The sequence below is a fragment of the Dreissena polymorpha genome, chromosome 12 (assembly GCF_020536995.1).
Source record: "Dreissena polymorpha isolate Duluth1 chromosome 12, UMN_Dpol_1.0, whole genome shotgun sequence".
Taxonomy (NCBI): Eukaryota; Metazoa; Mollusca; class Bivalvia; order Myida; family Dreissenidae; genus Dreissena; species Dreissena polymorpha.
This window is the reverse complement of record NC_068366.1, coordinates 65,088,949-65,114,645: the sequence shown is the minus strand read 5'-3', so window position 1 is coordinate 65,114,645 and position 25,697 is coordinate 65,088,949. Positions and strand designations below refer to the sequence as shown.

The 25,697-nt window shown below is 32.8% G+C and overlaps 1 protein-coding gene across 2 annotated transcripts in view; it reads left to right on the top strand.

The window, feature by feature from the left end:
* LOC127852246 (C-type lectin galactose-binding isoform-like) overlaps positions 1 to 25,492 on the top strand; it is a 234,760-nt gene extending 209,268 nt beyond the window's left edge. The window contains exons 1-5 of one of the 2 annotated variants that reach the window (XM_052386142.1): positions 19,566 to 19,737; positions 20,035 to 20,208; positions 20,709 to 20,936; positions 22,657 to 22,795; positions 24,004 to 25,492. In XM_052386142.1, the coding sequence (XP_052242102.1) occupies positions 19,599 to 19,737; positions 20,035 to 20,208; positions 20,709 to 20,936; positions 22,657 to 22,795; positions 24,004 to 24,148 (825 nt within the window). In that variant the 5' untranslated portion in view covers positions 19,566 to 19,598 and the 3' untranslated portion in view covers positions 24,149 to 25,492. Of the gene's footprint in view, positions 1 to 19,565; positions 19,738 to 20,034; positions 20,209 to 20,708; positions 20,937 to 22,656; positions 22,796 to 24,003 lie in introns of those variants that run through there. The other variant, XM_052386141.1, reaches the window with a different exon arrangement.
* The last annotated feature ends 205 nt before the right edge of the window (positions 25,493 to 25,697 follow it).

Here is a 25,697-nt window from a genome sequence, read left to right as displayed (position 1 = left end):
GTCGACTTTCGGTGATTGCTTAAGTCTGTATAATGTTAAGATGGTGAAAATATAATAATGTTTTAGAGAATGGGCGTATCAAACAACTTTATTTGATTGGAACGTTTCGTTTAATTAACGTCGATAAATGTGGTTCACAACTGGCGGTGGAATAGTTGAATAGTCCAAGCGGTTTATTTTACATTTTCAAATACCGAATTAAAATCACTTCACTATTATAGCCAATCACCCCAATGGAAAACATACACCGTATACGTATATAGATTTATCTTAAATATAGAAAAATGAAAGTACAAAGAGAGCAGTGCCCTTAACAGTTTTCAGGTCTTGAATGCAATCAAGTGAAAAAATGTTCATACAATGCGTTGCGATATACGGAACAAAACACGAACCGAACCTGAAACATGGTAACCGCCTTGAGACATATTGAAATGTTCATGATATGGTTGTAAATACCACGTTTGTGTACAACTTAGATATATAGTCAAATTTCCCAGATCTATTTCATATGTAATTTCATTTTTTGTTTCATTCTATGCATGTCACACAAAGTATGCAAACACGATTTGCTTCTGTGTAGTTTTATACTGGATAATTTGCACATCTGCGCACAAATACATGCATACACGAGCCGATATTGAATATGGTTATTTTTTCAAATTTCAAAAGCCAAACAGATACAAGCTAAACATTGCATCGATGGAATTTTTTGAAAGCTTAATTTCTGTGTATCATGATTAATAGATACCGCAATTAAATGTTATTTATGATCAACGCGATCGGGGTTGCAACATGTAGTTTGCATTACTAAGGCATACTGTTATTAAATTTAACTCATATAAACAAAGAGAGAGTCTTGTTTTATCAGTCGAATATTAATATTAGCATCACTACAAGTTCCTTTATTTGAGACAGGAGACTACATTCCAGTTCCCCAACAGCCAGACAAACGACAGAATCACACCACAAACCCAATCAAGAATCTGCTTTACCAACCAACATAATTATATATTTAAATAGAAAGTGTGTATTAGCTACAGTAAATAATAACTGTCTAACATTATTGTGTTACCGGGTCACTTACCTAGATTTAAATACTTTTAATACTGAAGTTTTTTACCATGAGTCACAGTGTGATCACTTATGCCAATAGTTAGAAAATATTGATACAGGGAAACACCTACATGTAATTCACCTTTTTAATTAAAAATGTATATCACTTAAGTTACAGTTACTTAAAATTGAAATCAATTTAAACTAAAATTTACAAGAGGGGGATATTAATTGTGTAAAGAACTAAGATATGACTGGGTAAATGCAGATGTTGTTTTTTTACAAATATTTATTGGTTTATTTATTATTCTTATTTTTGATGTAATACTCTCACAACCTAGTTTAACAATACTAACGTAGTCTATTCAGGGTCAATGGAACTGTTGATTACATGCTTTGAGTTTCATTCTGGGGTTCTTACATTCTGTCTGGATTTTCCAATTAACAATGGTGGACAGAGGCTGATCTATTTGTTAGAAACCCAAATGTCATAAAAAAATTAATAGTTAATTAAATACCCTTTGTAAATGTATTCTTAGAATTAAGAGAATATTGCATAGTTATACTAAAACAAGCTGTGTTCTTCAATAGTATTTAGTTTACATTGCATGGGCTGCTTTTTTTTAAAAGTTTTAAACATAGTTCACAAAATGTTGCATTAACAATTTTACTGAGGTAATTTTAAAATACCTTTAAGACTAATTTAGGTACTCGGTGCACATTTATTAACTCAAAGATTTAAAGGAAAAACTAAAAGAAAAACTAGCAACTGTTTTGTTTTCTAAGTTTACTCATATTATTTTGCACGTGTTTCCAGTTCTCGGATCAGTGCAAATATCTTATGTCAGATAAACTTACTAATAGGAATGCATTTGTATCAAAAGAAAGTACATGTAATCAAGTGTGATTTTTATTTTCATTGTGCTACTACATTCTTTGACAAATTTTGCTCTGAGGAGTACTCCGTGATATGAAAATGGTATGTCATTGTAGCTAAATGTATACGTACGCTATTTTTATATTAAATTTGATTAAACAATATCTTTGTTGGGTTTGTATTATTGGATAAACCAACTTTTTGACACTCCATCAATATTGAGCTGATTTTTAATGGGCAGTATTTGGTTCCACAGAATAAGTCCTGTAAAAATACTTTAAATTATTTGCTTTTTTGTTCACGAATAAGACTAAGAGACGTACTGAATAATAGTACCTTAACTAATATACTTTCAGGTTAAACCAATATTATTTGATAGGGACATTCAATTTCAACTCTTGTGTCATCCAGCTTGGCCATAATGTTGTTTTACAAGCTTACAAAAAAATAACAAAAAATAATTGCCCACACTATTTTAAAACGTGAGTGTTTTATATTTTTGCTTTATGAAAATTTAAGGAATACTTAAAAAAACAAAAGTTGAAGTACGTGATATATGTTAGGTTTACAGCATACGATGACCACGGACTTGTACTTTTGACCAGACAATTAGAATACTTGAGATGGTTGGCATGGCAAGTCTTGGAACCTGACCATGGAAAGTTAATATGCATCTGTGTTGACAAAAAATTATTAACAATGTTGGATAAATGCTTACCTCAAACTTGCTCCAAGAAACTTGACTTCGAAGATGATTGTGTTTTATGTCTAAAGCACTATAGCTATGAAACAAAAATATGTATTGTAAGTTTCATAGAAATACTGCTGACGACTGCTAAAAACAAAGTTATACTACATTACTTAAATATCCGAATTGTTCTTGTTCCTGTCCAAATCACGGGACCGTAAGTTCATATTTTGGTATAAAATCAAGGCTATCTATTGCCTTACTGCACTGCATACTTAATGTATCGCTATCCTAAGTAGTGGACATGATTTGCACTTTGTTTTCCTTCAGTTGACAACTGTCCATGAGCGCGGTCATTTTGCTCGAAAGAAGTCCGAAAACAAAATGGCGCCAACGGTATACCAGAGGCTGGTTTATGCAACAAAATGCCGGTTGGGTCCAGAGTGCAAATACTGAACAGTCTTTTTATATGGCAAGCGAAATGCACATTAATTCCTTAAACCACGGTTTAACAGTTAAGTATATATTTAAGAGACTTTGAACCCGGGTTCAAAGTGCCGTTTGCACATCAATTCCTTAAACCCGGGTTCAAGACTTTGAACCGCGGTTTAAAGTCTCTTAACTATAAAGTTAAGAAACGACCAATGAAATCTTGAAATGTGCCTTCTAATTGTGGTTTAAGCTCCGCTGATTGGTTGTCTCTGAATTATGTAGATAAGAGATTTGTATCTATCTTTAAACACACTTTGAACCGCGGTTCAAACTCTTGAACTCGGGTTTAAGGAATGAATGTGCAAACGGCACTTTGAACTCGGGTTCAAAGTCTCTTAACCCTAAAGTTAACTTTTAAATAATTAATGTGCATTCCGCGCGTCTTAATTCCAGTTTAAGACTTTGAACCGCAGTTTAAGACTTTGGTCCGCAGTTCAAAGTCTCTTAACCCTATAGTTAAGAGAGGAATTAATGTGCAAACAGCACTTTGAACTCGGGTTCAATGTTTCTTAACTATATAATTAACTGTTAAATAATGAATGTGCATACCGCGCCTCTTAACCGCAGTTTAAGACTTTGAACCGCAGTTCAAAGTCTCTTAACCCTATAGTTAAGAGATGACCAATGAAGTCGCGGCATTAACCTTCTAATTGTGGTTTAAGCTCCGCTGATTGGTTGTCTCAGATAAAAGAGTTGTATATATTTTTAGACACATTCAAAGTATTGGACCCGTGTTTAAGGAAATAATGTGCAAACGGCACTTTGAAAGTCTCAAAGTCTCTTAACTGTATAGTTAACTGTTAAACCGTGGTTTAAGGAATTAATGTGCATTTCGCTTGCCATATTTATACATATTATACATAAGGATGTAGACATTTGTTAATGCAATTGATAAATGACAAGTCTTAATAGTTTATAAGGTGATACCATTTAACGGACTTTAAGATTTACCAGTGTTAACAACTTAGACCATGTTCCTTTTGTAAATTGTATAACTGTCGGTGATTGCCTATTGTACCGACTTCTTTCCGTAATTAATTCCTCGAAGTATATTACATTTTAATACATTATTACAATTGGTACCTGCACAGACGACCCTTTTTGGCTTGGCAATAGTATGCCATCGAATATCAAACAAATTCTTGATGAATATATAATTTATAGTGGTTTATAAGAACAATTTTCTTTTGTATAATCGTAGGTGTAACAGAGGTTATTTTTTTATTAGAAACAGCGACACTTCTTTAAAATTATATCAATAATTAAACTTGCTTGAGTTCCTACAATTTTGATACCGTCCTTAATTTTGTTTTTTTGTTTGTAAGTGGTTATATATATAAAATATTAAGGTTGATATATGCCTTTATCGAACAAAAAAACCCCACTTCTTCGAAGAAATATTTAGTTAATATAAAATACAAACTCTTTCGTGACATCCATACCGACATGCCAACGATTACCGATTAATGTTCCGTATAGCAAAAGCCAAAATTTCAACGCTAGATGTGGTCTGATAACATAGATTTAATAAGATACAACAAGCAACAACATGGTCTTTTTTAGTTTTTGTGGAACAATATATTCAACCTATGTTCATGTACCAAGTTAGTGTTCGTGTGTCGTATGAATATATAGAATGGAATATATTGTGCCACAAAAAAAACGAGCATTTTGTATCTCGTTTAATGTATGTGACCATACCACATATTGCGTTAAAATTTTGGCACTTGCTATAAGTAACCCTGATTTTTTATGGGTAACGTTTATTTTTATGCCAATTACGCTTATGCTCTAACGTGTTTCCGCATAAATGAAACAATCTTAAGACGAAACAGAAGGCGAATTGTTCATGAAATTAGATGAAACAAATTAACATTTATTAACTCCGTGAACATTGACACGACTCCTGTTTCTGAACTATTAACGAATATCTAGAATACATATTTTGTTTCAAATTCATTTAAATATCAAATAGTACAACGCCTAATATGATTGTAAAATATATATTTGAGTTTAGCAGTATACAACCCGCGAGTGTTTTCGGTTGTACAGGGTTCTATTTTTAAAATATACACTTCATTATTATAAATGTTGTTATTAGTATGTGTTTGAGATCAAACGTAATACAGTTAAATGTCAATGACAACAAAATGGAAGATAATGTTACATTTTCAAAAATTCAGATAATAATGGGGATGTTTCTTATGGCTGTGTTTCTTTCTAGTGACATTTATAAACATCGGTAATTATGTTAACACTTATAGTTATACAATTAGATTCTGGGTAGCTGCAAAAAGAAACGTTTTATTACATCCGTGTGTCGATTGCGATGTATTTAATCAATAACCGAATATCCCATTAATACTTGTTTGCAGATTATAGATTTTCAGCAATGCGTTAAGAAGGACGTGCTTCCTCGAAATGCAATCATACATCAACCTTATCACTTAATAATTAAATTGTTCTTCAATTAAAAGTCGTTTCGAGAGTTATCATAGAAATAAAACACGAGTCAGAAATGTACTATTGATGCTTATATAATAAACAGTACCGATTTATTATCGCTGTCTGATCGTTTCGTAGTATTTTAGTAAGATTTTGCAGAATTGTAAATTATTATTTTTGCAGTTCGTGTTTGATGTATTATTCAAAAAAATTCTCATTCAATTATTCGCGATAACAGCTTGTTTTAAGCAAGTTTCGTAAACTTAAAAGGAATCAAGAGAGACAACACAGGCACACACATGATTTGATTTTTGCAAGAAATAAAAACAAACAACATTGAAGCATATGATAGGTTATTGCAACAATTATATTAATAAGACAGAGATAATAGACTGTGTTTCTTCAATACCAGAGGCGATTTTCAGATTATGAATGAGATGAAAGCGTTTCTTGTGAAACTAGGGTGAGGACAAAAGCAAAAGCAAGATTGTTTGTCAAACTGATTATGTTCAATCTAATTACTTTATACGCGTTTATACAGGCTAGAACAGCTGTATACAGTAGTATTAGCTCAGTGTGCATTCCGCATGAAGCTGCAGGTTAAAGAAGTCTGTTATATAAATACTGGCAATGTGAACATGTGTGAAGTGGTTGTATGCACTTATTAAGTGTTTAATAAATGTAAATGATCATAACTAACACATAAACCACGACAAATATAGCAATTATATTTATTCCTCATTAAATCTTGCTTTCGTTGTATATAACGATCATTTTAACTCTCTACATATAATAAAAAATGTCAGCAAATAAATGTTCGCTTTCAAAACATACTTCTGGGGTTTTTGTAATTCGACAGCAATATTCTACATGCTAACAAATGAAATTAAATCGCGTTTGTAATGCTGCAAACAATTTATATAATACCAATTCCGATCTAATTATTACTTCTTTAAAAAAAATTCCATGTATAACTGTCGTTAATTAGGAACCTCGGGTGACAGTCAATCTGGATTGAAATTCTTGTTTTGTCTACTACTTTTACATCAGAACTCGAACTATAAACATAAAATGATAAAACCTGGGATTACCGCTTTTAAACAGGCAATGAAAAGCATTGTTGGGTTTAAACCGGTTTAAGAGCGGTCTTTAAGGAGACCGGCTCATTAAAAAAAACATTAAAAGAAGATAGTTCTAATCGTACGACATTTCGGTGCTTGTCACAAAAACTGATAGATTAAATAGATTAGAAAGTCTTAGTTAAAACACTTTAATTACGAAGTCAGTAAAATTCCGCATTCTACATATAAAATGTAATAATTGATGTGTCATGCTAGTGTGTGCCATTTTATGTTTTCATGTTAACGTTTGTATGAAATTGTCGTTTAGGGTATTTTGAATAAATGCATTTGTTCAATATACACGTTTTCTGTGTTGAGTTCATGACAGGCGAGCTGCATTTGTTCAATATACACGTTTTCTGTGTTGAGTTCATGACATGCGAGCTCGCTGGTTATGATGTTTAACCAAATGCTTAGACAATACATTAAAACCAATAATAATATATCAAAATTGTGTTGGGGGAAATCAGTTTGGATATTGAAATTACACGTTTTCTCCTGTTTCAACGCGGTTCTGTTATATCCGTCAATACAAATATCTAACACATGCGGTATCGATTATGTGAAAAAATGTCGAAGGAGTTACTACGCTTATATATTTGGTTAATTTCGTAATTGTTAAAGGCGTTAAATGTTTCACAGTGTCATCCTGAACAATTACGCTTTACCTGAAACAAGAGAAATTATACAAAAGCTATCGACATAAGATTTTTTTTAACAATAGAAGCGCAATACTAGTGAATTATAATATAATTACTTCTTTCTTCTTTATCCATCGGAATGTTGAATCACCACAAGTTTGTCAGTTATTCTTTAATTGTGAAACAGCAATGCCATATTGACTAAAGAATTCATTTCGAAAGACAATATTTAAAACCTTGGTACCTTTAATATGGTGACTTAATAAAACATTTTCTTTTCGTTAACTGAGTGCTACACAATGAAATATTTATGTTTCGTGTTTGCGATTTTTGGATTCAATCTTTTTTCATTTTCCAAAGCCTGTCAGTTTTATATTTAAAATTAAAGTTTCCAAACGTAAAAGTTAATTAGAGTTTAACCAACACATATATGTTTTATGTAATCTGAACATGTTAGGGTATATGTATATAGAAAAAACTATTCCTGCATTCATTTTACCGGACATTTGCGTCATTATAACGAGTTATATTGTCATTATAACAATTACATAACTTTATTTTGTTATAAACCGTCCGAAACAGATTTCGACTTACTTTGGAAAGTAATATGAAATTGATCAGAGTGAAATAATATGTGAACATGGAATATCGAACCATTTAAAATATAGGTATATTTTGAATACAGTATACCCAATTATTTGAAAATAATTATGAGAACAAATTAAATTGTTATTTTAATCTCCAGTACAATGCTCAATTATATATTGTTGCACACATCTAATTAATACTTAATTCCTCACAGATTGTCCCACAATAAGTCCACCGTTAAATGGCTCAGTGAGTTTTACTAACGGGAGTTCGGACGGCTCCGTTGCCTCGTTTTTGTGTAAAACCGGCTACGTCATCGACGGTTCTGCCGCCTCAACCTGCCAGAATGACACGTGGGATGCATCTGCCCCATTTTGTAATATAAAAAGTATGTTGTTTTTATTTTCGTTTTGATCAGTAGACATTACATTATGTGCTCATAGTTTTATTCGCATTGTATTCTTTAAATGCTGAATACGATATATATTGATATAATTGGAAGCGATATTGCTTTAATAAATAATATGTATAGCATTTAAGATGTATCGAATGACTACTGCGTAAGATATAACAATGACATTTAGGTTTACAACTTTACATATCTTTTAAATCAGGTACATACGATGACGACCGGACCAAAATAGTTGTTATAACATAAAAAAATAAAATAAAAAATAAAACAGTTGCTCGTAAGGCAGCCATTTACAAAATATTATGTCCTTACACATTTCTTGAATCATAACTTAAACGATCTTAAACAACATGGCAAGTGTTATTATAGATGATACGTCGAATGCTCATCAATAGCAGGGCTAGTTTCATGGTTTCTTTTCGACATCGTTGGTACACATACAGCACTTGTCAAACTTCAACATCCCTAAATCATAAATCGCTACCTGTGTATCTTAACACACCCGAGGCTTCCACTATCGGGGAATACACAGAACACAATACAATCGACATACTTTATCCCATTTTCAACGCGACATTGACGAAATAACACCTTATGAAATATACTAGCCTGTATTCAACACTGTGGGATATACCTGTCGCGTGCACGGACTATTTTTTACTTTACCACTGAATGAATTTTCATAAGAAATAAAGTCGAGAAAACTTAAGCTTCAAAATTATACGACCTTCAACCTTTAAATCTAGTCATATAACATAATTTTTCGCCATCCGTATAATGATGAATCAGCTGAAAATGACACTTATTGCATCATTTTCCCCCAAAATAATTTGACGATTTATTATAAACGCAACTTATTTCACATGTACATGTACTGTATATCGACATATTTGAATTGTCAATTTATCACATTTTCCTTATTTCGTGTAATGTGCATTGTTTATAACCCATGCATATACTTTTGAGATTTAAGAATGTACAACAAGCCATACAAATATCGCACAATTCATAAATAATCTGCAATATTTGCTTTCCGATTTAATTCACGTTAGGCATAGAGCTGTGTAAAGTATAAGATGGTAAAAATAGCACCACACTGGAATTCGGAACGTCCCATTTTGTACACGGGTATTATCCACTCATTTATTTGTTGTGTAATGGAATGTTTTCATTCTTTGTGTATTTATATATTAAATTATTTTCTTGTACAATAAGCGCATTTACTATAGACAAATAAAAAAGTGTGCAAGTTTAAACATAATTATGTTTGTATGCAGAAATCTGCAAATGCAACCGAGTTTACCAACGGCTATTATTTGATAAACTGCTCCGGTTCATTTTAACAGCAGTAATGAAGAGTACATAACGTAGCGTGTAACGAAGAAGAAAGTTTATTGAGTTCGTAAACTCATTTGAATATAGTGATAGGATGGCATAAGGGTCTTTATTTAACTATGCTTAAATAATTATTAAAGACCCTATTTGTATTAGCTTGTGATAAAACAGTTTTACATAAAAACTTTTTGTCTTTACATTTCTTTTACGTACGTATATTTACGTACAAACACTAGCACGATTTCTCGTTTAACTAATATTGTTTGTGTTTTTTTTCATGTAAAACTATTGCACCATTTCAAGGGTGTTTATTTGTCGTGACAAATGTGCACTATCTAAAATGTCCAATGCGACTTTTGAACAACCCTTTCCAAGATTGTATGGTCATAAATAACCTGTGCCATGACTGCCATATGACGATCAAGCACATATCAAACTGGAATCAAAATTGTGTCACATTACGCGTGAAGGTAAGGGTATCCCATGGAAGATCTGTGTCTGTATCTGAATGCAGAATGATGATCATGATGTGCATATATAAAGGAATGGTCGTCTTAAACACAACCACAATGTTTACTTTCAACTATTAATCACAATTTTGTAAGACATGCGTTTCAAAAACAAGTTAACAAATTTAAAACAAGCAGTATTCACATGTTTGTTTTTATAGATTGCGGTCAGCCAGTAGCACCAACGAATGGCACTGTAGAATTGTTTGTGAGAACTACATACGGGAACCTAGCACAGCTGTCATGTGACAAGGGGTTCGCACCTGAGAGTCAATCATATATCGTTTGTGACGTCAATGGATGGACGCCAAGTAACTTCGTGTGTCGCATAATTCGTAAGAAACCTAAATTATTTACTCGACATGATTAAGCCTGATTGATTGCGTGTGTCCTTGTGTGTATTTTTGAATTAGCAAATTGTTTCGTAATTGGTCGCTTGTCGTTAATCCATTTATGCCTAGCGTCTAGAAAAAAGGCCTTGGCAAACAGCGTAGACCCATGAGACGCAGCATGATGCGCTGTTTGCTTAAGGAATTTCTGTAAGAAATATTCTAAATATAGAAATACATATACTAGAAATCCCTAATTTTGGAAATAAATTCATTCAATTAAGAAGGAAGGGAGAGTCAACTAGGCTTAAATGGGTTAAGGAAGTCTCTCTGCTTCTAATTGGGCTAGCGATTTATGTTCAAAGTTATCGTCTATGTCTCTTAAGTAAATGCACACGTCGCTGCAAAACGCTTATAAACACGAAACTGTGTATTGTCTGTTGCAGAATGTCAAGCTGGGGACGCACTGAAGATTCCTAACGGCGTTCTAACGCCTACCGTGAGTGGCTCTGTCGACTACGGGTCAAGGGCGACGGTGACGTGTAACGTCGGGTACGTTGTATCTGGAGTTAACGTCACCGTCTGTCAATCTGACAAGACATGGGAAGCTCATGGAACTTGCACGGAACTTGGTGACTATTTTCTCTTACTCTCAATTTCTTAGCTGGCTAAGCATTATTTTACCAAACAGTGTTCATGCATTAAAAAAATACGACATGGAGAAAAAAATGTTAAAGTATTGCTAAAATTTATAATATGCTATAACTGGACGGCTCCACCGGAGATCATCGTGTACAATTGTTTCTGTTGATATTTTTACTTCGTTTAATTTTGGCGTAAAGACTCGTGAAATATGGGTTTAGACAAGCGTCTTGACGTTCGTTCCTTAGTTGGAAATAATAGTAACAACGAGGATTTATATTTTCTAAGACGTCTGGAATGTGTAATTATTTAGATCGTTTCTATTTATATTAAAGCAAACATAAAAATATATTAAAATGCACAATTTTCGTTTTTCATTGTTGAACGTTTAATGAACTACAGAAACAATGGTAACTTTCATACCAAAATAACATATTAGTGATTTTGATAGGGATTTTAACATTCAAATAATTATTGTGTTCACTAAATGATAATTCGACGTGTAACAGATATTTCAATAAAACTTCATATATTTAGTTAGGATCTTAATGAACATTTACTTACTTAGACCTGTTAAAGGCTGTTTAGAATGATGATTTCCCCTTTCGGACTGCGGCCGGTTGGGTCAAAGAAAAAGTCACTTGCTTAAAATAGATAAAAAGTGTATGCTCTATAACTTTAGTTAGGATGCTGAAATTGTGCGTGTAGGTAGGTTACTTGCTGATGTTGTGAAGGATATAATGAGGCCAGTGGGGTCAATGTCACTGTTACTAATGTTAGAAAAAATTTCTGATTAAAATCTTATTTGGATGAAGGCATTTTGCTGTAACTTTATTGGTATGTAGATTGCTTGCAGACCGTCATGGGATCGCAATGGCCTCTTGTTGAGTCAAGGTCATTGTTGCTTAAAATAGAACAATGGTTTCTGCTCAGGAGTTTCGATGGAAGTATTGTGCTTATAGCCTACGACCAGATCCTGTTTCAACTTAATTAAATTCTATTCAACTGGTTAATTGGCAAATAGATAAAAATCTTTCGTTGAATTATCACATTTGTTTAAATTTATAAATTGCAAACTTTAAGAAACATTAAAATCTTTTCACCAAAGTATATTATATATAAGTACTATATAGAAACTGAACTTCAGATAGGCCTTTGCTGTAATTGTGACTGACAGGAAATTTAATATATTCTAAAGAGGAATAATATTTGAGCGGGCAGTCTTTCGACAGCTTTACATATGTTGACTTTGTTCAGAAATTGCATGTAGGTAGCTAACATGTAGGCATAGCATGTGATCTTGGGCCAGTTGGATACAGTTTAAGGTCACTTTTGGTATAAAAAAACTTTCCGCCCTTAAGCTTACAAGTTAACTTATTTGGATGAAGGAATGAATCGCACATTTTGTGTTTATCCCATTTTCAACGCGACATTGACGGTATAACACCTTATGGAATATACTAGCCTGTATTCAACCTTGTGGGATATACCTGTCGCGTGCACGGACTACTTTTTACTTTACCACTGAATGACTTTTCATAAGAAATAAAGTCGAGAAAACTATAGCTTTAAAATTATACGACCTTCAACCTTTAAATCTAGTCATGACATTATTGTTCGCCATCCGTATAATGAATCATCTGATTGATGGCGTCATAAAAATGACATACTTAATGCGTCATTTTCCCAAAAGATGTTTTGACGATTTATTTTAAACGCGACTTATTTCGCATGTACATGTACTGTATATCGACATATTTGAATTGTCAATTTATCACATTTTTTCTTATTTCGTGTAATGTGCATTGTTTATAATCCATGCATGTACTTTTGACATTTAAGAATGTACAACAAGCCATACACATATCGCACAATTCATAAATAATCTGCAATATTTGCTTTCCGATTTAATTCACGTTATTCATAGAGCTGTGTAAAGTATAAGATGGTAAAAATAGCACCACACTGGAATTCGGAACGTCCATTTTGTACACGGATATTATCCACTCATTTATCTGTTGTGTAATGGAATGTTTTCCTTTCTTTCTGTTTTTATATATTAAATTATGTTCTTGTACAATAAGGGCAATTACCATAGACAAATAAAACAATGTGCAAGTTTAAACATAATTATGTTTGTATGCAAAAATCTGCAAATGCAACCGAGTTTACCAACGGCTATTATTTGATAAACTGCTCCGGTTCATTTTAACAGCAGTAATGAAGAGTACATAACGTAGCGTGTAACGAAGAAGAAAGTTTATTGAGTTCGTAAACTCATTTGAATATAGTGATAGGATGGCATAAGGGTCTTTATTTAACTATGCTTAAATAATTATTAAAGACCCTAGATGCAAAATCGTCAATTATTGAGTTAAATGGACTATTAGATGGATTTTAAAGGATAATTAAAGGTAAGATACTAGTTCGAACGTGTTTTGCTTTTTTTGTACTTTTGTCGTTCCCTGTTTTCGGGAAAATGATTATAACATGGACGCCATTGATGCATCTGATCACACACGGCATACCCATAACATTATATAAAAATCACGTTCTGCGCGTACTTAAATTCGTCGTCCGAAGTCGAAAAACGTATTGCCCTGTATATTATGTCAAATAAAGTGTCAGTCGCTGCAATTGACTGTTTACTCGTCGAAATTGTCAAGGTCGTCGACGGTGTACATGTATGTTGACATCGACATCATTTTGTCAGGAGCAATCGCCGCCATATTGGATGTTGATAATTTTCTTTCGAAAATAAAATATATTTTATTTTCGCGGTCGTTATGTGTTACAATTCGCATGCTGCGTAAAATTGCATCGAGGCATATGGTGATATTTTTACTCGTTTTACAGTTTGTGTGTGAATTTTTTTAAGACTATTTTGCGTACCAGAACAAATACATTTATATCACTACGCATTGTTACATTAGTTAGTTTTTAAGCGCTTTTAAGAATGAATTAAATTTATTGTTAAGGTTATAAGATATATTTATGTTAAATGTCACGTTGAAAAAATCAAATGGGATAAATAGAATGCTAGGATTAGCGTTGAATATATTTTATTTTCGCGGTCGTTATGTGTTACAATTCGCATGCTGCGTAAAATTGCATCGAGGCATATGGTGATATTTTTACTCGTTTTACAGTTTGTGTGTGAATTTTTTTAAGACTATTTTGCGTACCAGAACAAATACATTTATATCACTACGCATTGTTACATGAGTTAGTTTTTAAGCGCTTTTAAGAATGAATTAAATTTATTGTTAAGGTTATTAGATATATTTATGTTAAATGTCACGTTGAAAAAATCAAATGGGATAAATAGAATGCTAGGATAAGCGTTGAATACTTAGACAGAGAAGTTTATGTTGCTCAGCTCGAACACCGAAAGCGCTCGCCAAGGCTCGCGCTCCCGGCGTTCTAAGCCTCGCAACATAAACTTCTCTGTATTCAACGCTAACCTAGTATTCTCTATGTATTTAGGTTACAGATCTGACTTTAGACTTCAGTTATTTAAATAAAATAAATTAATTATTGAACCATCGAAAACCTTGTGTTATGGCTTTACCATTCCATGTATCTTGTATGTTTTCAAGAAACATGGTTATAAAATGAAAACAATTGTGTAGAGAAATTTCACAAACATGGTATACACGCTCGTTATAAAGTAAGCATAGACAGTAACATACAAATGTATAGCCGAGCTGGGCGGGACGTGACCGATCGGCCTGCCGCCCGAGGGTCTTTTTCCAGAGGCTGTTATACGGCTAGGGTAGACGGTCCAGCTCCAGCGTATGATATCATATCTGATCCATATTCATATCCTATTTTGTGTACGTCAAGTGCACGGAGCCATGAGTTACACAGACAGATATATACAATTTGCTTATGAACAATGCGTGTCCGCAAAAAGCTTCTTGGTAGAGGTAGCTGAAGTGTTACATAGAAACATGAAATATTTTGCTCATATTGGAAATGACAAACATCGGTAATATGAATTAGGTCAAATTGATCATAGGAATCACACAATTGTAACCATGGCATAAAATAGTCAACATCGAAAGATTACAAAGACATTGACTTATAAATCTTTAGAGTGTTTTTTATTTTTTTTTCTGTTGACATTTTTACAATATCATTTGCTGACAAGGAATTATTCATTGATTAAAAACGAACGAATGATTTAGTTTGAAAATACACAAACTACTGTTTACAGGCATTATCAACGTTATCTGCTAAGAATATAATTTTGTTCGTTTAAAGTATACTTCGAGTACTGCGTATCGATGGGTACGACGTGTCGATGTAATCCGAAACATGCCAAATATTTGCCCCATAATTTCCTAATTCCGGTGCCGATGCGCGCGTTAGACGGTGCTGTATTTTTTACATATATGGGCATGATTCTACGATTATGATTACTCGTTCATACTTCATACCAGTCATTTTAAATTAAATGTTGCTTTTTCTCGAATATTATACCTGGGTGTTTCCAATTAATATGTTTGTATTGTCAGTTGCCCACCATCACCATATTTGAGCTGAAGAGAAGCCGATTTGAAATTATTTAAACTATATTGACATTATCAGAGGGGGTAATCACGTGACAAACAAGATGGCGACGTCCATGCCGAGGCAGGTATTTTCGTCGTTTTATACACTGTATTACTTGTATTATTATTTTTAGTCCGCTCACTTTCCAGCCATATTAGGAAGAAAGTTGCGGGATTTTATTTCATAGTAATATTCGCTCTATATATTGACTTTACTCGGTGCGAGATTTCTTAGCGGGATGACCTAATTAGGGCTCAACTAAGAAAATTTGCGGGGAGTAAAGTCGAGATATAAAGCGAATTTAAACACGAAATAAACGCTAATCGCCTTTTTACTGATATGCCTGGAAAGTGAGCGTCATTTAAAAATTAACAAAAGTAATAAAGGGTATAAAACGGCGAAAAAAACCCGTCCCGGTATTGACGTCGCCATCTTGACTATCACGTGATTACCCTCTCTGATCATGGGACCAGAAAGTTCAAAGTTATTGCAAAGTTGTTATTGTTGTTGAAGTCCGCCATAATGTTTGAATTATTTTGTTATTTTTTATGAAATGCACATATATTTAATATATTGAACATAAAAACATGCAAACTAATTCAATACAGTTATTAACATAATCACACTGTGTATGGCGATACTACGATACCAGATGGCACTTCGATAACAGAGAACAATAGATGCCACGCGCGAGAGTAGAGTTCTTCAGCTTTTTACATTTATGATCTGTTCATTCGGTTTTGATGCACAGAACATTGTTTGGCCTATTAATGGTATTGCACTTCGTATTGCGAAGAAAGAAATTCCCGGAAGAAAGGTGGATAATATTTAAAAAAAACACGATACAATTCCATCGATAAAGAACATATATTGGATGATCAGTACATATTTCAACAAAATAAAAATATTTCGAAATAAATCACAACGTGCTTATTATTCGAAATAAAAGATCAATATGTCCATTAATGTTACACCATGTTACATTTTAGTTTACTGACGTATTTGAGGAAATTCAAATGTTTAAAGAGTGGGGTGCCAAATTTTTATTGACACTTCTTTTACCGACCAACTCAATGTCAATTTTACTCTCCGTTATCCGAAGTTTACTTTATCGGGAATATTCCATACTATAATACTTTGAAAATTTCAGTATTTGAAGCACAGTGATTATTCTACATGCTGGAATAGCAAACACTTTATTGCAATATGCCTAAGTATTTTTATTTTGTTGAAATGTGTACTGATTATTCAGTTTATTTTTTTACCGATGGAATTTGCTATTTTTTGACAAAAATCTACTATTCTTCATTGAAATATTTCTTCACAATACAAAAAGATATACATTTCATTAACTTCATCATGTACCATGTTTAAAAAAATAATATTAAGGATATACGTTTAAGAAAACGTGGATATCTTTCGCGTATGAATTTAGTTGTTATCGCAGTATCATCCCTTATCGAAGTGTCACGAAAAAATGTTTCTGATTTCATTATCACCATCCTCAATTTTGTTTAAGCATCGCATCACATGTATGTGTTATCAAATAAGAGCAATGACTAGACGTGTCAAGTATAATTTCCTGTTAAGTTGAAGCACTTGAGTCTGTTCTTAAAATTATATCAATGTCATTAAATCGCCCAATATTTTTCTTAAGAATGCACATACAATCTAGTGGATATGTTTTGTTGCAAAAATATGTACATTTAATTAATATATTACTGAAATGACCATATTGTATCCCTTAACTTTACGCGATAACACACATGTTTTGCTGTTTTTATCAAGGAAGTTCAACTACAACATAAAACAGAATAACATCTTTGTTGATAAATAGGCTTTAATCTTCACAATTGAATTCGCTGAGGTCTTCTGCATGCATTTTTAGTATCTAAACATTCAGATGCAAAAAGACAAGAACAACAATAAAAGGTACATGTAAAAAAGACATTTTCCAGTAGATATACATATTTAAAATATGTATAAAATGTAATTGCATTCTCAGCTGAAATAAGGCATATAAAAAGAACAATTAGGTACATGTACGTAATTGTAATTTATGACACAAAGGTCCTACCTATAATTTATTTGAAGATTACAACTTGTTTCTTTGAGTTTAAACAAGTTTTGTCATATAGTTGACTGTTCGTTATCTTTGAGAGTTTAGGATCGAGACTCGTTATATTTTAACAAATTACTCAATTATATATATATATATATATATATATATATATATATATATATATATATATATAGTGTTAAAACAATTGTACGTTTATTCTTTTTCAAACCAAGCAAAGATATTGTTTGTTTAATACAATTATTCATTATTATTTTTACCTTAGCACGTTTGTGGTTCAAAACTGAAACTTCGGTGTAAGGAACATCAGTTTTTTTGCAAATCAAAATTGGATATTAAAATTAAGATATTAATATATTTTGCATATTTAACCTAGTAAAAGTAAATGCATATTTCAAGTTAATAATTAAGTTGTTGTGTAAAGCTAGTAAAGCATGGATTATAAAAATTATTTATAATAATTCACCATCGTTTGTTTTAACTGCTAATAAGAAGCTTCATAATTCAAGTTAATCAGTATTTGCACTTTACCGAGGAATTATTTAATGGTTATTCCCGGAGAGTAAAAAAATGAGTTTTCGTTTTATATACTTTTTCGACATTTTATAGCCTGTATTATTTTCTCGTTGCTGCGTAGTAATTGGATATATACAAAGAGTCCGTCGCCATGTTTTATTTCCATGAATATTGTCATTGAATAGATGACGTAATTTGTTAGGGCTGTTTCTGGCTCTACCAACTGGCATAATTACTATGACCGTCATGACTTGAGTCATCTTGAACCGGGCAGCAACAAAAGGTCAAAGTCATACAATATGAAAACGCAGATGTATGTTCATGAGCAAGGCTTCTTAAAATACAACAATGTCGCAGATTTAAGGTTAACGAAGGTTCTGGAAAGGATTTCTTATAGATATTTTTTTTTCTGATTTAATTGCGACATGTCCGCGAAATAGATTTGCAAAAATGGCGGATATTTAATGTTTTATTTAGTAAAAAACAATTCTGGATTTTCTAATCGCGTGTATACCAAAATAACGAGCTCCAAACTTCCAAAGTGTTATGGGATCAATCCATAAACTCCAGACATTTTCTGGAAGTAACATCGCGAGTGAGAAAAGTCCATAGAACAAGTAATTTGTAGGTATCTTAGTTAATAATTTTAATTCAAATGATATTCCTTTGTTTTTCGTTTTGTTTATTAATAGCATTTCTCTGTGTACAATTAAGGGAGATACAACGGTGAATAGAAATAATAGAAGGTAATTAATTAGCAAAAAGAAGTCCCTTTCTGAGAAACTTTTCAAGGAATATTTCCAGAGAATTTTGAATTATTCATCATTCTGCATCAAATAATGTTTTTCCTAACTTAAGCAATCGATGAGTAGTGTTTTGTTGGCGAAAAGTGAGGGGTAAAGTACAGTTTATGTGATATTTGAACAAATATGCGCTCATAATAAACATATCGCTAACAAGAATTTCAAGACGGATTCCCTGCTGTGTCTAAGTTTCTGCGTCATTTCTCAAGTTTTTTTTTTGCGATGTGATGACGCATGATTACTTAAGCGATATGAACATATGAATAAACTTCGTTTTGTGAATCATATCACGCAATATCCTCTTTGTTGTGCCGTGCGCGCACACTTCCAATTCCGCGTTATCATAATGAGCATACTTCCGAATTATGATCGAGTGTAGCTCATACTTAAGACATCAGATTTACATCGGAAAGAATCTCTTCAACCGTTTTTTTGTCAGTAGCACTTACTTTATAGTATTGCTTGTTTGGTAGCATTTAATAGTGCGTGTAACACTTGTCGCATTCATTGATGCATTCGAAATCTGTGTCACTTTCTCTTTTATTGAAAAGGATTAAACGCACTAACATGGGTGTTGTTTTCGTTACTCATATACATGTGTTAAGTATCTTTTTAAGTGTGATGTCAAAATGTGATGCACAAATAACGGGTACGTATTATCACACACACAATATTGTAAATTCTTGTTAAGTTAATATGCGTTTTGTTCCGAAATATCCTTTCATATATAGCAGTATTGAATAAACGAAAGTTACAGTCAAAGTTCGAACAAAAATTAATCCATGCCTGATATTTAAAACGCTAAAAAGACAACATCGTTCTGAACGCGTTTTCAAATCAGCTCCGTTTACCATAAATTATCACAACGACTTATAGGATTGTGTCCATGTAAATCACAATACTATTTTTGCAGATTTGTTTATGTAGTTTCTTTATTTTTGAATAGGGACGTGCCTCCGTGAGTATCAAAAGGCTGATACATTTTGTTACAAGTTCTATTACAACAATCGCTCAACGTGGAATCAGGCCGACGCGAGATGTAAACAAGATGGTGCGCTTCTTATCAAATTGGAAAGCTTCACTATGTTGCGTAATGTAAAGTCAATTATTCAAACCGAAGGTATATTATTCCTAATTAGTTTATAACAGTAAAATAATCATAATGTGTCCTTAGTGGGGTATTCTAATCGACTGACGTTCGTCGTGCTTCAAGCTTGTGCCATTTTAACACATTAGATGCATTAATGAATACATATATCGCTCACCTTTTAATTTGATTGAGCTTTATTATCAATAACTCTAATATTAATTATAATTTGTGGAGAGTCACCAGATAGAGAATTATTTTCTTTAATATATATAATTGTTTGTCCCTAGCTTGTAAGTGATTATGTACACGTATATATACATTTAAATTCAAAATTTTAATTTTGTCAGTGAATTATTCGTTAAAGATCTGAAATATATATACTTATCTGTGTATACGTGTTTGTTTCTGCACTTTACAAAATGTAACTTCTTAACTACAGTTATATACCTCTGATAATACACACAGATTCTCAAATACACTTGTATCGGTTTGATAACGTTATAATGTCAAAGTATTGTTTTGTCAAATAGAGCTGGGACTAGGTCCTTGGGGTATACCCATCGATGTCTGGGTTGGTGCTCGCAACTACTCGAGCGGCTATGTGTGGACAGACGGGACACGTGTGTCTAGCGATCTCTGGAGTGAAGGTGAACCTAACGATCTGAATGGCGATGAAGATTGCGCCGAAGTCGACCATAGGACGGACCATTATCTGAATGACGGACCGTGTTATTTTAAACAAGCCTTCATATGCCAAGGTTATATTTCGTGTAGTTTTTTTTTCAGATAATTATTTTAACACGTTTGCTCTTATTACTGTACGGTAATTGCTGGAATGTTTAAAACAAATACTTCTTAACACGCATATTACCTTAGGTTACCTTAGGTGGTTTACCACCGCAGGTCTTTTGGACCTCTGTAGTGGCCTCTTCTTCGTCATCGCTATTTAATAGTCTCGGTGTTTTGCCTCCGGTTATTTCATTATAGTCACAGTTATGATCGTACACCATTGGGTGGTTTATCCAATATTTATCTAGGCGTCTTTTAAAAGTATCCGTGTTCTTGGATGTGACGACAGCACTTGGTAAATTATTCCATATGTTTACAATGCGATTGGAGAAAAAGTTCTTGCGAATGTCGCGTGCACACCTTTGTTTTAAAAGTTTTAATGGATGACCTCTATTTGTATTTGTGTTCAAAGTAAAAATTCCAACTGTTGTTCTTTTGTCATAGATATTGTTCAAGATCTTGTATGTTTCAATCATATCCCCTCGTAGTCTGCGAAATTTCAAAGTGGGTAGTTTAATCAATTTAAGTCTTTCCTCGTATGATTTATCCTTAAGTTTGGGTAACATTTTGGTTGCTCTACGTTGGACGTTTTCAATGCTATCAATGTCTTTAATTTTTGATGGACTCCATACACTGCTGGCATATTCCAGATGTGGTCTTACAATGGACTTGAATAATAATCTGAAGCTTCTAAAATCTAGAAATTTAAATGAACGTCTTATTAATCCCATCATTTTGTTGGCTTTATTTACTTGGTTTTGTATGTGTTCATCAAATTTTAATTTTGATAATATTGTATTATGCTTTCTAAAATACAATTTTCTTAATATTTTTGTAAGTTTCTTTAGCAGTCACTTATTTCGTACAGTTTGCTTTGAGGTCTAAAACCTACTATGTGATCAATTAGAGCATTTGAAATTAAACGATCAACAAACAAATCAGGGCTAAGTGAAATTTTTGGCCGTAAATGTAAATTGAAGAATAACTCAAAACGTTGCTTGAATTAAGGTGATATGATTGTTTTAAAGTATCTATATAACATGTTTTTGGAGTTTTAACTGCCCTATATACGCTTGAAACAAGTCATACAATGTTGAAAACCTAAGACGAGGAAACCGCAATTTTATCAATAACATGTTTTCCGTGTACAATCGCGAATTTAAATAGTGTTTTACAGCGCATATTATATCCGCAAAACACATGGTATGATTATCATGTATCAAAAGCCATTGTTTGTCCCATGTGCAAACCCACTTGCATAGTTAATATGATTTTACAATATACAGTAATCACATGGGTAAACATGTTTAATTCCCTGCAAGCGGGTGAACAATATGCTGCTCAATATATATATTATTTGTGTCGAGTGTGGTGGTATACATTGTTTAAGTTGTTCAATTGTACGAAAATACCCCTTTAGTAAAACACATTTTTATTACTTAATTGCAACTGTTATATAGTTCTTGCATATAAAATGTATGTAATCTTTGAATATGTATCTATTTGGTTCGTGTGTGATTTGGCTTAAAATAATAATCAAGGTCTATTTATTCATTAAAAGTTTCTCCCTTGCTGGTGCATTTTTACTTGCATTGTGGATGTATTTGCATTAAGGTCTAACATTCATCCAAACAACATTAGTCCAAGATGTTGAACAGTCAGACCCAACAGCACCCATCTTCTTTACAGACATGCATTCAACATCACGACAGGGAACTCATGGTAACACAAACATTTTCCTCATCACAGCATCCGTAACGTCGGTGGTGGTTGGACTTCTGGCGGTTGCCTTGGTCGTGTATATTTGCGTAATGAGAAGGAAACAACGGTGAGTGATATTTTTTTCATATGTAATGCACGCAAGCATTGATATTATTATCTAACAAAACTATCTTTAAAAGAAATAGGGTGTTGATTTTGATTAGTGTTGGTGAAAAATGAGATCGAAGATAGCGAATACCTTTTTCCAGCGCAGTTCATAGCTGCATCACATCCAAATCAATTACGGAGTGTTGCGCCATATTTTGTGGCTGATTTCGCATTGTTATATATTATTGTACATACACGTATAGATACAGAACTGAAATACACTAGAATAATGGAAATGAACAAAAAACACTCAAGACAAGTGGCAACAAGCGTATAATCCATACATATTTGAAATATGTACATACGCGTTCTTCCAACAGATCTGTTTTAGTGGGTTTCCGGACATTTTTTATTTGAATAGAGTAATAATAGTATCGGAAATCATCGAGGTCATTTTTTATAAATTGGTCAAAATGGTGGAATTCTGTACAAATTAATCAAAACTTGAAGTTAGCATCATATTGTCGAAAACTCATTTATAATACAGTATTGATTTTTTATCGTGAATTACATGTCTAAATGTTTACTGACACCTGTCAGATGATTTGATATATTATGTTTGTTCCATGTCTTATATGATACGTATTTTGGCTCCTACCTGATATGATGTATATTGTTTAGCCCCTGTCTGATATGATATCTATTATTTGGCCAATACCTGATATGATGTCTATTGTTTGCAGGCCCCTATCTGATAGGATGTCTAATGTTTGCAGGCCCCTGGCTGATATGATGTCTTTCGTTTGCAGGCCCCTGTCTGATATGATGTATTTTGTTTGGCCCTTGTCTGATACGATATCTATCGTTTGGCCTCTGTTTGATATGATTTCTATTGTTTGGCTCCTTTCGGATATGATGTTTATTGTTTGGCTCCTCTCTTGTATGATGCCTATTGTTTGGCCCCTATCTGATATGATGTCCATTGTTAGGCTGCTGTCTGATATGATGACTATTGATTTGCCTCTGTCAAATATGATGTATATTTTGTTCCCTGTCTAATATGATGTGTTTTGTTTGGCCATGTCTGATAGGATGTCTATTTTTGGCCTCTGTCTGATATGATGTCTTTTGTTTGGCCCCTGTCTTACATGATGTCTATTGTTTGCCCCTTGATGTTTCTTTTTTTTACATACTTATTGTATAAATTTATTTGATATATCTTCATAGGCCGCCAGATACGGAGAACAATACGATAGTAACAAGCCCATCATCACTCAGATCAGATGAGTACGACACGATATCTCCACAGTTACAAGAAACACACGACTACGAAGGTCTTCAAATGAAAACAAGAACATATTATAATGATTAACAAATCATTATAATTATAATATCATTTGTTTGTGTTGCTGTGTTTAATTGACAGATGTGTAATACTTAAAGTGCATACACGCAAAATTTCTATTCAAACTAACGATATAATGATCATACTTTTCAAGAAGGACACATATAAACTCATTGGAAAGTCAAAGTCAATTTAAGACCTTCACAAACGATGCAGTTAAAAAAGTTGCATGTTTAAATACTCAAATATTAGATAATATGATACTCTGCAAGTGTTTATTTTGCAACCATTTGAAATCCTATGTAAAATTTCTATATTACCAAGTAAAGGAACATAGTTATATTTAATTAGCATGCAGTTTTCGATGAAGGCATTTGATGAAAAATGCTAAAGTTAACGATCGACTAGACAATGCTGAAGGGCTAAGATTATTAAAATATAACATCCGTTGCTTCTTTTCTCCAAATACAAGACGATTAAATTCATGCCATATCATACTACTGGTACGGAACAAGAATATACAATCGTATCTTCCACGTCTTTGTATATCTTTATATCTATTAAAAGTTGATATAATAAGATATTTAACTTTTTTTTGCCATCTGAAACCATGCAATCAAGTTTTTTTAGATCTAAATAAACAAAGAATGAAACTTAATCTAAATCAGAGGCAGAACATTACTATTACCTGACAGCGTGGTCCTTTTTTTAAACACAATTTAAGAACCTCATGAAATGCTGATTTACCCATGTTAAGACAACACGCTCTTACCCATTACTTATTGACGCAAACCATTGCATTATATGGCATGTTAATGATGCCAGCGGTTTTCACTGATGTCTCTTCCTCGTGGATGTGCAAATAGTTTCGAAGGTCGTTCTTTGTATTACTTGATAATTTCTTAATATGAAACAAAATACCTGTTTACCATATTTGACAAACAAATGTAGAATGATGTTATCACATAAGTTGCTAGTCGCAGGCGATTGCTGTTTTATTAGTTTGAACAGTTCAACTATTAGACCTTATACAAAAGTGTTACCTTAAACAATAAGATTATTGTAGGAAAACGAAATCCGTTGGGAGAAACAATCACTGCAACAGTTTTCTTTTATTTGAAATTACGATCAAACAATCTGAATTCACTTTCGATGAATGGCATATAAATGTGTTGCTATTATTTTGATATCTTTAGAGTATACTTAATACAATAAGTCTTAACCTATTTTGTATACCTTTTCGTTTCTTCACCATACGCAGTATACATTCCTCTTTACCTCATCACACTTCACATAATGCAAAACACACTATGTTTGTTGTTTTATTGCTTTATCAAGTTGAAGGCGTGTTCAATAAAATGACAATCATTCTGTTTTGGGTTAATTTGCTTTTCCACGAAGAGTACCCTGCTTTCAAGATGAGCTTACGTGTGCTTACGTTTCTTGTTAGATGTTAGATCTTCATCAGCTGATTCCATGAACAGAATATAATTGAACTACATGTAGATCTTGTTAGAATCCACCTGACCAGCAAAAAATCATAATTTAATTTGTCTTAACTCCTTGTGTTTACTTT